At 37.0% G+C, this 14,386-nt stretch overlaps 2 protein-coding genes and 1 long non-coding RNA gene across 9 annotated transcripts in view; 1 reads left to right on the plus strand and 2 right to left on the minus strand.

Annotated features, from left to right (window-relative positions):
* The window catches only part of LOC105224277 (BAG domain-containing protein Samui), a 31,463-nt gene extending 25,152 nt beyond the window's left edge, over positions 1-6,311 (minus strand). For 2 of the 6 annotated variants that reach the window (XM_011202315.4, XM_011202314.4), the window contains exons 1-2: positions 6,159-6,311; positions 163-824 (exon numbers count right to left, since the gene is read on the minus strand). In XM_011202315.4, coding sequence (XP_011200617.1) covers positions 163-474 — 312 coding nt within the window. In that variant the 5' untranslated portion in view covers positions 475-824; positions 6,159-6,311. Of the gene's footprint in view, positions 1-162; positions 1,039-4,595; positions 5,255-6,158 lie in introns of those variants that run through there. The other 4 variants (XM_049458469.1, XM_029549418.2, XM_049458468.1 and 1 more) reach the window with 4 other exon arrangements.
* The window catches only part of LOC105224278 (dual specificity protein phosphatase 15), a 227,321-nt gene that overhangs the window by 88,599 nt on the left and 124,336 nt on the right, over positions 1-14,386 (plus strand). The window lies entirely within an intron of this gene.
* The window catches only part of LOC125778873 (uncharacterized), a 114,276-nt gene that overhangs the window by 26,197 nt on the left and 73,693 nt on the right, over positions 1-14,386 (minus strand). The gene's annotated exons all lie outside the window — the stretch shown is intronic.

The following is a 14,386-nucleotide window of genomic DNA, read 5'->3' on the forward strand; positions in this document are numbered from 1 at the left end:
TAAATGCTCCACCGAAAACAAGAAAAAATCAAAAGAGAACAACAAAAACGCAATGGAATTTTGGGCCACTTCCAGGTATGCACACACATATGAACATATGATACATTTGGGTTTATAATTGTTGTTGTGGTAATTGTTTGCGTTATACACTCGTGTACCAACCTGAAAGTGTTGCGGCATTTGCTGGTGTGGATGCTGTTGTTGTTGCGCCGCTTGTGGCTGATGATGGTATGACTGCTGTTGTGGCGATTGTTGTTGCTGCTGGCGCGGTGAACCGTATGCACCGGCGTTGGCGTCCGCGTAGTAGCCGGCGGCTTGCGGGTGTGCGCCACCGCTGCCGGCAACGTTGCCGTAGTCGTGGTGTATGGGTATGTTGACGCCGTTGCTGTTGGTGTTGCCGGCAACACCGCCGCCGCCACCGCCAACACCCGCCGCCGCGTTGGCATTCGCAGTCGACAATACGGTTGGACGCATTGTTGTTACTTTTGTTGCACTGCAGTTAAAACGTTCTTGTTTTTTTTGTTGTAGTTATTTTCTGACACTTAATTGACTGGCTGGTCGTCGCTGCGTTTATTTCGTTGTTGTTGTTTACGTTTTTTTTTTGTTTTTTCACTTTCGATTTTTTGCGTAAATTTTGTTGTTAAAATGGTGCTGTTGCTCTTGTTGTTCCAAAACTTTATTTTGTTGTTGTGTGTTCACTTTTTTCTTTGTATTTTTTGCGTTGCTTAATTTTTTGTTTTTTTTTAGAATAAATTATGTATATTTTTGCACTTTACTGTAATTTAAATGTCAATTAATATATCAAAAGATTTTTAGAAGTAGAGCTGAGAGTGTAAAAAAACCATATCTAACATTAGTTTGTTAAAAATTTTCGAGTAGAAGTTGTTGTTTTCAAAAATTTAATAAAAAGAAGTTTTTTTATTTCAAATTTTTGTTTTTCTTTGCGTTTGTGTTTTGAAGAATCGTGTTGTCGTGTGCGTGGTTGCCAGTTTATTAAAGATTTTGAAACTAAGTGAGGTGAGTTTTTGTGTGTTTGTCCTGTGTTCATACTTAATATTTGTGAATTGATAAAAATGATAGATTTTAGAAAAAGATAGGGAAACTTTTAGAATCGCAAATCGGGTTAAAATGAATACGAGTGCGATATACATATGTGTTTGAAGTCCAAAAATTCTCCAATTTAAATTATGGCATTTTTCAATTTATAGCGAATTCGACTTATTATTGTTGTTTATTACTAATAACACTTCACTAAATTGTTTCTACACTTTCTTTCATATTAAAGAGTGCGCAAATGTATTTAATCATTATTAAAGTTTTTCTCAAATTCGATTTATTTGCACAATAACCAACTGGTTGCTGCAAACAAATAATAATTGTTGACATATTTACTTAGTTTACAAACGAATAAAAGCAATTAATTTGAAAGAAGAATTTTAAAAATTTATTTTATTATTTGTTAATTTTTAATTAATATTTTTAATGAAAATAAAATTTATGATCTGGTATGTTTTCGATATACATCCTTCTTTTCCTTAATTATTATTTTTTATTTATTTTTATATTTTTTTGCTCGTGTTTTCAACAATTTTTTTATAAAATATATTTTATTTTTATACATATATCTGTATTTTGTTCAAAATGTAAATTTTTTCATAAGTTCTGATATGATTTAATTAACACGGATTTAACTGAGTTTTAAAATATTTCATTAATATTTTTAATTTATTTTTTAAAATAACTTTAATGTAACTTTTCCAACCGGGTAACATTTAGATAAATTTGCCTTTTAATAAATTCTAATTTAACTGTTCATCAATTTAATTATTTTTTTATAATTTATGCATATTTTGTCATTTCAATATTTTCTTGTATTACATTATTTTCTGAATATCAATAATTCTGATATTTTTAAGAATTTATTTAATTACTAATTTATTCAGGGGTTTTGTGGAATCCAAAACAGAAATGCAAACCAATTCCGATTTTCAATGGTGTCATAGAATCTGTTCGGATTTTCACCTTTTCGAACAAAAACGCAAAACCAAGAATCGAATCAGCTGTTTACTAATGTGACAGTACTTTCAAATGAATAGATTTGGAAGCAATCCTATTAAAGTTTTTAGTGAGTTCCGAATTAAAGAAAGATTTTAAGAGATAACATTTATCGAATGAATAAAGACGCGTTGGGGTGTTAAATTACGTTTTGTAAATCTAATATCATTAAATATCCGTATTTGTTTTTCAAAAACTCAATAATTAAGACATTTCGTGTTTTATACTTATGTATGTTTTCTCCTATATATATATAAAATAATTCGTAATAAAATAACTTGATTTCTTAACTTACATTTCAAATCTGTGAGCGACTATTTTCTTGCTTTGTTTCTGATAGCAAAACCGATAAAATGGGTGTCCGTGACACCCGAAACCGATACAAATTATGTTTCGAATATCAAACCAATAATGAATTCAATGAATTCATGACCGCTACTACTTTTTTTGATCGGTTTCAATTCTGATTCCGACAACTATCAGATTCCACAACACCCTTGATTATGTTATATAACAAAAATAATTAAATTTATATTGTGTAAAATTCTATAAAAGCGTCATCGGACCATTGGCACGCCCACAAACCACTAAAGGAAGCTATGGAACTGTAATTTGATACAGGGGACCGCAAACTACAAATTTTGAAAAGGAAAGCGTGGCTCCGCGGTCTAGTAGGTTTAATGTACATATCTCTCAAACTGTTCAAGTCAAAATAACCAAATTCGCTCGAAATAAGAACCATTCTGATAATAGTATGTGTTAAAAATGTGTTGAATCAGGTCAATACTTCTTTCGGGTGACTTTATACCGCATACATCAAATCTGATCAATACTACCCCCAACTCTCATATACTAGATAAGTATGTCTAATGATTTAGTTTTTATACTCTCGCAACAAAGTTGCTAAGGAGAGTATTATAGTTTTGTTCACATAACGGTTGTTTGTAAGTCCTAAAACTAAAAGAGTCAGATATAGGGTTATACATGTATATACTAAAGTGATCAGGGTGACGAGTAGAGTTGAAATCCGGATGTCTGTCTGTCCGTCCGTCCGTCCGTCCGTGCAAGCTGTAACTTGAGTAAAAATTGAGATATCATGATGAAACTTGGCTCCATAAGAAGGTTAAGTTCGAAGATGGGCAAAATCGGCCCACTGCCACGCCCACAAAATGGCGGAAACCGAAAACCTATAAAGTGTCATAACTAAGACACAAATAAAGATATTAAAGTGAAATTTGGCAAAAAAGGATCGCATTAGGGAGGGGCATATTTGGACGTAATTTGTTTCGAAAAGTGGGCGTGGCCCTGCCCCCTACTAAGTTTTATGTACATATCTCGGAAACTACTATAGCTATGTCAACCAAACTCTGTAGTGTCGTTTCCTTCAGGCATTTCCATATACAGTTAAAAAATGGAAGAAAGCGGATAATAACCACGCCAACCTCCCATACAAAGGTTATGTTTAAAATCACTAAAAGTGCGTTAACCGACTAAAAAAAAACGCCAGAAACTCTAAATTTTACAGAAGAAATGGCCGAAGGAACCTGCACCCAGCCTTTTTTTTAAATTGAAAATGGGAACTACTAATCTAATTAATTTTACAGCAAAATAAAAAAAATATGTAAATGATGGATAATGAAATCTCGATTATCACTTTATCATGCGAGAGTATAAAATGTTCTGTGACACCCGAACTTAGCCGTTTCTTACTTATTCTAACAATACTTATGCCGAATTTGTCGGTTAGTATTATGTATTTTGTTTTCTTATGAAAGAGCATTTAAGTTAAAATAATTTTTTTCTAATTAATTTAATTTAATTAGTATAAATAATTAGTATATTTTATATTTGACTGTATTAAATACCGTTTTTTGTTATAATGATGTATTTATTATTATAAATATTAATTATTATTATTATCGTTCTGTTTGTGATCCCTTTTAATTTATTTAAAATTTATTACATGTTATTCATTTAATCTATATTATTTTTATTAAATTTATTTTAATTTTATTGTGAAATACACTTTATTTAGTTGCTTTGTCTTTAAACTTATAAAGAACTGATTTTATATTTTTATAGATTTTATATTTTTATAGAAAATATACATACATATGTACTTGATATAAAGTTAAGTAGTATAATTTAACGTTTTTCGTTTTTTTTTAACTTGTCTTATTATTTGTAAATGTTTATTGTTATAAAATTGGGCGAATTTAATTTGGCAAATTTTGAATTTTATGGCAACGTTCTTTGTTTATATTATTTGATGAACTTTAAAAAATATTTATTTTGCAAGGGTTGTAATGTACATATATATATTTTCATATAAAATGTATACTCATTTTTGTATGTAATCCAACAACAATTATTTGAAACCGATGTAAAAATTTATAATTTTATGATTTTACGATGCTTTATGACGGGTTGTGAGTACCCCAATTATTTAGCTTGCAGTGTGTACTTCCCTCGCGGACTACAAAATTTTCCACAAATTTTCCGCCGCTCACTGTGTGGCTTCTGCCCTCGCCTCTACTTACTTCGGTGTAGGGAATTTCGCAATTTTATTTCACCAATTTTTTTTTTTAAATTCGTGACAATCCCGTTTGTTGTTGTTGCATGCTGCCTTCACCCAGCTGTTGCGTTGCTTATGCCTTTGGCGCTGCGTTACTGTGGGTGGCGTATGAACAACCAAGAATGCGAGCGTTAATCTGCTTGGTTGCTGCTTTCAATCACTACCACTAACAAACAACAACAACTACATATACATATATGTATATATTTTGCGCGGCGGCTGCTCAGCTCGATCGTATGTAGCTTTTGCTCGCCTGAAATGCGACTAGCTTTGCTTAATTCAATGCACAACTGCCAGACTACCCGCTGAGGAGCTGCAAACTACATACGCCAGCCCGACAGCCGCGCTGCAGCCTCGTCCACAAGCTGTTTTGCTTTGTTGGGGTGGCGAGTGGCGCTCGTTTTTCTCGCGACGGTGAGGCTGTTGCTGACCACACTCTCGTTCTAGCGTTTTGGCTATTGCTAATGCTGTTTGTTGTTGTTGCTACTAAAATGTCCCAGCTGCTGGCTTTCGGTGGTGGGAAATGCTTTTTCGATGTTTCTAGTAGCTTTTGGACTTTAGCGGAAAATTTGTGAAAAATTTCACAGCAGCGCGAGTATTCGCACACACGCACACATTCATTTGACTTGAATTTAGTATTTAATTTTTTTTTTATTTTATAAACTTTTTTAATTAAAATTTTATACTTTTTTAATTAATTAAGTCCAAATTTGTGATACTTTTTTATTGTAGTGTAATGAGGGCAAACCGGAATTTCTGGTGCACAATTATCGATTTTCAGAACAAGCAGCTTTTTTGTGTGCCTTTTTATTGTTGTTGTTTTATTTTCTGTCATGTAGAGCGTACGCACTTCACCTTGTGGCGCAAACAGACGCAGTAAATTAACCTAAAAGCACTTGCAACGCTGGCTAATGGCGCTGTGGCACGCGAATGCGGCGCAAATTCAGCAAAACACGGTATTTTTTTGGGAGTTTTTTGCCAAAAAATTTAATTCCGCAATGCAGCGTTTTGGAAAATAGCACACTTATGACGTCACCATGCGCAGATTTACGCTGTTGCTGTCTGTTTAATTTTTTTAGTTTTTGTTGTTTTAAGAAAATTAGTTTTCCCACTGTTGTTGCAATTGTTGTTTAAATTTTTTTTAGTAAATTAGTTTCACGGTTTCACAGTTGTTGCTGCGTGTAACTCATGCGGCCGCACAGCTGAAACCCGCGTGTTCGTCACGCACACTCGCACACCTACATACATACACATATGCACCAGCTTATCGCGCACACATTCCACAACACGAAAAAAGAAAAGTAAAATAATTAAACTTCGCCTCCGCAGCGATCAAATACGAAATTTAAAAAAAGAGTAGTTTAAAAAAAGAGCGCAAACACACATACACCTGCACATTGGTCGCAAAAGGTGCACTTAGTAACTTTGCATTTTTTCTAGCTTCCTTTATTGCTTTTGTTGTTGTTTTTTTTTAATTATTTATTGCAGCTTTTTGCACGAATTTCTTTTTTCTTCACGTTTTCCTTACGATTTCTTGCCTTGTTGCTTTGGCGCCGTCTGCTATTAGCTTTTATACAAAATGACAACAACAATATAAATATGTATTAAATCTTTGTTTTTGCTTTCGCCGTACTTAATCGCTTCGTTGTTACTTTTAGACTGTTCGCATCGCAGATGCTCAACTGCTACCTTATGGCCAGCTAGTCGCTAATAATGTCAAAACTCACGCTTCTGCCAACAGCACTCACGCTCCGCTCGCGCAATGTCCCCAATGTGCTCCCCCTAAGGCCTAGGCACACTCTGAACGTGCTGGTGTGTATATGCTCTCTCTCATTCTCACTGTTACCGTAATGTGCACTTTCTCCACATTAAATATTTGATTTGCGTGTTTGTGCCAAGTTGGTAGGGAGCTTCGCATAGAGCATTGAGGTCGTGTTGTGAGAGCGACAGTATTGGGCAGAGAGTAGAATTGAGCACAGTTTGCGTGCCGTTACAGCTGCACAGTGGAATGTTAACTGGAAATGTGAAAGAATTTCGACTGATAGTTATAGAACACTGATGAATATCACTTTGGGAATAGGAATAAGTTTCGACATAACCTTCCGGCCCCGATTTCATATAGAATTTGAGTTCAAACATGACTTTTTTGTGGTTTAAAAGTCAAGTTCCGCTTTTTTAAAAATAGTTTAGGGAAGTCAACTGACCCGTTTGTAAGTTCTAAGATCATGTCTAGGTTAAGTTTCCTAAATTCTCTGTTTAGTCAGAGGCAAGTTTAGAATGCAAATGTACTACAGAGATGTAAACGCAAATACTCTTGCAGACACACATACACTCAATCTCAAGAATCACATTTCTCACTTTCACTGGTAGTGTTAACCCTATGAAATGATAATATAAGAACTACAAATATTGTGATTTCACTCCGCTAATTCAAATCCAGCACATCCCTTCGTGTTAATGAGGAGAGTAAGCCTTCAGTTTTGCAATAATATACGATACATAGAGGTGGCAGGAATGGGATATGTCTGCAGAGAGCGAAATAAAAATGAAAGCTAAGATCTCTAACCTTTAAGTCTTAACTTGGAGTCACATGCGATTACTTCGAGAGTCTATTGGAGATTTATTGTTGCAGAAGTCTAGTGTTTCTTCATTGAATCTATTTATATTGAGTTTGGATAATATTTTTCGTATATGTACCGTAGTCTTGTAAATTTTGGAGCTGTGCCGACAATATACGAAATGACCGAAGCTAGGAAAATGAAGATCTTACTGAAATTGTAACATGTGGAGAGAATTACAAGGTCACTGCAGTGCTGGGATCCTCTTTCATATTCGTGTCATATATTTCTTAAAAACAACAAAAACTAAGTGAACCGCTAGTTGCCCATCAGCCGACAGTCGACACATTCTGCTAACGGATCGCGCAACTGTTGTTAATTGTGGGAACCAGTATGAGGCTGCATCTCCGTCAGTCGGTCAGAGATTGAAACGGACAGAACAACTGAATTGACGTTTTCGCATCAAAATTATTTGTTTGTTTGGATGTAGTGAATTGTTTTTGTGCAAGCATTTGAAATGTTGACCACATTACTCGTAGCGAAGCTACACACATCAGATTTATAAATAGATTCGAACGTGGGTTCCGATGGATGGCGATGAGAGCACAACACGAAAAAGCCGAAGATACTAAATATTTAAACGTCAAATGGCAAATTGGCAAAAACGGCTAACGACGAAAGTCCACACACACACACAAATACACATACAAACACATTTACAACAAAGGAAAAATGTAAAAATAAACAACAACAAACGGCACTTATTGTTGTTTTGCGCTCATCATGCTGACGATCATACGATCACATAACACCAACAACAATAGGCGATTTGTTTGCGATTTTAGCCATTACGTGAACAAACATACTTACTCCACTCACACTCATACGTACCGAGAGACATATATTTGGGAAAATATTAACAACTAAGTTAGCTCAAGTTGGACAACAATACGTTTTAGTGAGCGCGCGAGGTGTTTGTTCAGTATTTTATACAATTTTCGATCGTGCTGAGAAAGCGCGCCAGGAGAGCGAGTGTGATGGAGAGAGAGCGTGAGTTAATGAAGCTTAGTAAATCAGCTGGCAGCTCCATTTTCGTGCTATAATCGTAGCAAATCGGGATATTTAATTAAAAGTTGCGGCGCTTCAAAATAACTAAAGCCTTCTCGCTTTTAAGATTGAGTTAGAGCAGTCAATTGCATGCCATTACAATGATCAACTACTCAGTATATGCTTCCGAGAATTTACTCTCACAGCTCTTTTACCAAAATTTAGTTTAGACACTACAAAGCTACATAAACTGTATTGAAAACATACATACAGACATTTTCACAGATTATTCTCGAATAAAAGCTAATAGCATTTGCACCGTATAAATAAAGTCATCAATTTTAGTAGGCGGCAAAGAGCAACAATCATCTTTCATTGCTTGCAAAATATTCAAATTTGTTGTTTGGGCGAGCACATACATATGTATGAAATGTTTAGTAAATATGTGTATGTACGCATGTGCGTATGTCTGAAATTACTAAAATATTTATTGGAATTTTGTTTATCGTTGATCGCTGGTATTTAAGAAATGTATTCTTTGTTTTAAATTACATCCGTATATGTAAATGAGTATGTAACTACACACGTATGTAGATTATTTATGTAGTGTCTGTTCTATGAATTTTTCTACTAATTTCGTTTTAAAAAGTAAGGTTAGGTTGGAATATATGATGTAAAAATAAAAGTATGCTGTGACCTATGATCTATTGTGTTCTCTCGCCTTACAATACTTTGTTCAGCCTCAGGGCACTTATAAATTTAAAAAATTCTGCTTGGAGTAGTTGCAGGTTAGTGATTGAATCCAAATCGAGAGATCAGTGTGTGAATACGTAGTGCTTGACAAGCTGGGCGAAACGGGGGATGCTCGAAAATTCTACGAAACGATGCGGCGACCAACAAAAGATTTCAAGACCAGACCAATACACTTGTAGAACCGCCAGAGATTGGAACACTTCTCCGGCCTGTTGAATTGCAGAAAAGCTTAACACTAGGAGATGGTGAACCCGACTTCCCAAACGATGAAATGAAGTAGACTTTCCATTGCCCGACCGGTCTAAAGAACAACAAAGCAGCGGGGACCGGTAGATTGCTGGCCGGCGAAGAACTGATAAGGTGAATGCATCAGCTTCTTTGTTGAATATGGTCGGACGAAAGCATACCAGACGATTGGAAGTTAAGTGTGCTCTGCCCAATCCACAAAAAGGGAGATACCACAATCTGCGGCAACCACCGTGGGATAAGCCTCCTCAACATCGAGCGTATTGTGTGAAAGATTAAAGCCCAAAGGAAGGAAGATTAAAGTAAAAACAACTGATTGGACCTTCATCGGTGTGGCATCAGGACCGGAAAAACAATAATTGAAGACGCGTGAAAAAAGGGTCAACACACACTACCTCTTGGGCGTTTTTAAATCTGCTTTCGACAGCACGAAAAGGAACTGCCTTTATGTCTGAATTTAGTATCGATATTACTGGCCATAACAACTTTCTTTGTCCAGGTTTGACAAAGAAGCGAAGCAAATGGGTCTGACAGTGAACGAGGACAAGACGGAAGATCTCCCGTTAGTAAACAAACAATTTTCATATTCACGACTTGGTTCTTACGTCAGTGTTGACAGTCATCATTTCGAAATCATAGATAATTTTACCTATCTTGGAACCAGGAACAACAATATCAGCTTACACATCCAACACAGAATAACTTTTGCCAACAGGTGCTACCAAACTCTACAAGGCATTCATCATTCCCGTCCTGCTATATGGTGCAGAGGCATGGAAAATGACATCATGGTGAGTCGGTACTACTAGTTTTCAAAAGAAAGGTTTGCGGAAAATGTATGGTCCTTTGCGCATTGGTAATGGCAAAACGATGAGCTTTATGAGATATACGACGACATTGACATAGTTAAGCGAATTAAGAGATAGCGGCGCTAGTCGCTGGCTAAGTCATGTCGTTAAAATGGATGAGAACAATTCAAATTTGAGAGTATTCGACTCATTACACGCCGGGGGAAGCAGAGGAAGAAGACCGTCACTCCATCGGAAAGACCAGGTGGAGAAGCACCTGGCTACACTTTGAATTTACAATTGACGTCAAAGTGGAAAAAGGAAAAGCGACTAGCGCACTGTTGTGAACTCAACTATAACCGGTGTCTGCGCCAATAAAGAAGAAGAAGATAAATATTGTAATATATGTACATATGTATGTATGTAGGAAACCTAAGGGTGGATCTGCGATAGTCTCTTTTAGTTCCCTCGATACTGTTTACAAAATACAGTGAAGTTCATGAATTATTAAAAAAGTATTTCTCTAAGGATAGTGTCTCTACTTCTATACGCTTGGAAGACTGGTTTACAAATTTCGGACCGTCTCATAATCAACATCCATTCTTCACCAGTGATATTGGAGATCTTAAAGAAAGAGAATCAGTGGACTTTTTGGAGTAGTCATACGCCAAAGACCATCAAAGTGAGTATCCTATCTGCGAAGAATAAAAAAAATAAATAAACAGACGAAATATTTTTAAAGTTCAATGATTAATAAGAAATCGTAGCAATAACGGATCTGATGGCGAAGATATCACTAGCACACGTTTTTATTATATCGATAAGAATTGTACTTATCGCACAAAGACTAAAAGATAAGATTTCATTTCGATTAGCCATAAAACACAGAAGACAAGAAGTATGAATTATCTGTCGATGCGAAATCTTTAAAGAAATTGAACCTTTAACCGCACAAATTAAGCAATTAGGCGAGCATAAAAATCAATGCGAAAACAAAATGGGGCCAACACCCAACAAAAAATAATAAATCGATAAAGTATGGCATAAAAAACAAAACACTTTACATTTCTTTCCACACTTCCACTTTTCGCCGTTTGAGCCAGTGACTCACATAAATTCCACAAAGGTCATTGTCTAATTGCGCGACAGGAATGTGCCGTTGGCTTAATGGGAATGGGCGTTGCAGAATGTGAATCGAATGTGGTAATATTAGAATGGGCGCACGAGCGCACTTCCGTATTGCATGTTGAACCACAACGCTCGCCCTTCAAACATAATTATTTCGCAAAAAAATCGACTCTCAACACGCTCACGTGCTCTTCGCGCCAGGAAGATCTCTCATTTCCCACATGCGCTCTCTTTGTGCTCAACCCAACGCCGTCTACCCTTTATGCTCAATCTTCAAGCTTCCCCCACCGGCTGTCTGCTGCCCATCAAGTACCGAAAGGAAAATACTGAAAACCGCAAAAAGAAAATCTCCCACAAATCAGTATATACTTATACTTCTCATTGGGTTGTTGTTGTGCGTGTTATTGTTGTCGCTGCTGTGGCTTTCCTATTTCCGTATCGGCCACCAAATGCGTTCAATGGCGTAATTGAAGACAAACGCAACAACAAATGTGGTCAAACATACATACATTCATCAGTAGATATATTCAGCTGTACTTGTACATAAGTATATCTAAAGAAAGAAAAACAAGAACATTTATGTAAATATCGTGTGTGAAATCGATCTTTGAATGTCACCTCAGCAACAACGACGACGACATCGTGATGATGATATTTAGAATTATCTTAGGAAAGTGCGTTAGTAACAGAAACTATAATGCGTCACGTAAATATGTATACTTATACTAAGTACTGTTACATTACACATTACATACATGTATGTATGTATGTAAATATATAAATATATGTATATACATACATATATTCGTGGAGCCCAATATTCTCTTTTATAACTTCTTCCGCCTTCTGTAATTCGATTATAGGTTTTAGAAGCGAAGTCGCGTATTGAATTCAAAGAGCGCTTGAATATCTCGAGTGTCAGACAGAAGTTCATGATCTTGTATTGGCGGACCGCCAATGAACTGTGCAAATTATTTTCGTTCCCAAACTAGAAGAAGTTATTGTCGGGTCGAAATGAATCAAATAAAGAGATTACTGTCCCACTAATGCTTCATTTTCGGTATTTGGCGCCAATTGGAGAATTCAAGTGCATCCACATCCTTCTCTATCTGGTCTTTTCAACGGAGTAGAGGCTTTTCTCTTCCTCTGCTTCCCTCTGTGTGTATTGCGTCGAATACTCTCTGAGTTGGAGTGTTTTCATCCATTCGGACAACATGACTTAGCCAGCGTAGCCGCTGTCTCTTAATTCGCTGGACTATGTCAATGTTCATGTTGCCGTTGCCAATACGGACAAAATCATAAATCTTCCACAGAAGCCTTCTCTCGAAAATTTGTAACGCCGCTCATCAGATGTTGTCACCGCTTATGCCCCTGCACCGTATAGTAGGATGGGGATGATGATGGACTTGTAGAATTTATGTTTATTCGTCAATAGAGGATTTTACTTCTCAATTGCATACTTTGTCCGAAGTAGTATCTGTTGGCTGTTCTGCGTTCGAAGATAGACGTAAGTAATTATCTACAACTTCGAAGTTATGACCTTATTCAGTGTGGAGAAAGCAAACCTAACGGCGCGGTTTTTGAGGCTAATGATAGCAATACAGCTGCACACTCTTATTGAAGATTTTACCCTCTCGGTTTAGTTCTGCAACTCGAATTATTTTTTCCAGAAAAAGGTTGAAGAAGTCGCGCGAAAGAGAGTCGCCTTGTCTGAAGCCTCGTTTGGTATCGAACGGCTCGGAGAGGTCCTTCTCGATCTTGACGGATCTTTTGTTGTTGCCACTCTGATAAGGTCCAATCAGTTTGTTGACGGGGGGATTTAATCTTTCGCGCAATACGCTCGATAGAACCTTATATACGATGTTGAGGAGGCTTATCCCACGGTAGTTGGCGCAGATTGTGAGGTCTCCCTTTTTGTGGATTGGGCAGAGCACACTTAAATTCCAATCGTTGGGCATGCTTTCGTCCGACCATATTCTACAAAAAAACTGATGCTTCATTATCAGTTCTTCAGTATCAGTTCGGCCAGTAATCCGTCGGCCCCGCCACTTTGCCGTTCTTCAGACTGGTAATTGCTATTCGAACTTCTTCCTGGTCGGGCAATGCAATGACGTCTGCTCCATTGTCATCCATTGGGGAATCGGGTTCGCCTTCTCCTGGCGTTATTTTGTATGTTTTGGGCATCAGTCACTTGATCACCTCTGGGGGTCCTATAAGAGAATGCTCCGGTCTAGAAACCTTCGGTTGGTCGCCGTATTTTTTCGTAGAATTTTCGAGCATTACCCCTGTCAGTCAGCCGCATTTCGGCCTGTCTCTTTTTTGTCTGCAAATACGTTTCCTATTCAACTCTCAGTATCTATCCCATCCCGCATATGTTGTAGCACTCCTCATCGTACCAGCTGTTCTTTTGCATTTTCCGAAAACCAATGGTTTCAGTTGTAGCTGTACGTAAGGATGTTGAAATGCTGTCCCACAGTTCATTTATACTGAGTTGTTGAGGAGTGCTCAGGAGGGCAAGCCGATTAGAAAATCGTTCGGCTATATGTTGTGATTGCAGCCTTGCAGTCGAACCTTCCTTGTGTTTGTTGACGTGTGTTTTTGTTGTACGGAGGCGGGTGCGAATCTTGGCTGCAACAAGATAGTGGTTTTGTGCAACTAATATTGATATAATACAAAGGTTCCAATCGAAAATGCTTAGAACAATCACTTGTTCGCCATAGTACATGCATAATGAAAATATCCATAAAGATCTAAGTATTCCCTATGGGAAGGAAAGAACAGCAGAATGAAATAATAGGTTGCGCAAAAATAACCTTCCGATGTTTTTAAAAAAAAATGAAAAACTTTGATTCTGCTTGTGGATTATTTTTATTTGGTCTTTTAAATTTTTTTACATCAAATCGAGAATATGATATCACGTAAATGGCCGCCGCCACAGTTGATTGTCATTTGAGCCCTTTTTATGGCATTTTCCATCACTTTGGCCAGAACTTCCGGCGATAGGTCCTCACATTCTTGACGGATATTGTCCTTAAGAGCTGCAAGAGTCTGAGGCTTGTTGACATAAACTCGCGAGTTCCAAAAGCCCCACAAAAAGAAATCTGGAGCGGTCAAATCAGGCGATCTTGCTGGCTAGTGCAAATCGCCAAAACGGAAGATTAGGCGCCCGGAAAATGCATCCTTCAGCATATCGGTTGTGGCACGCAGTGTAGCGTACCATTGTTTATTTACGTGTA

This window comes from Bactrocera dorsalis, chromosome 5 (genome assembly GCF_023373825.1).
Source record: "Bactrocera dorsalis isolate Fly_Bdor chromosome 5, ASM2337382v1, whole genome shotgun sequence".
Classification (NCBI taxonomy): domain Eukaryota; kingdom Metazoa; phylum Arthropoda; class Insecta; order Diptera; family Tephritidae; genus Bactrocera; species Bactrocera dorsalis.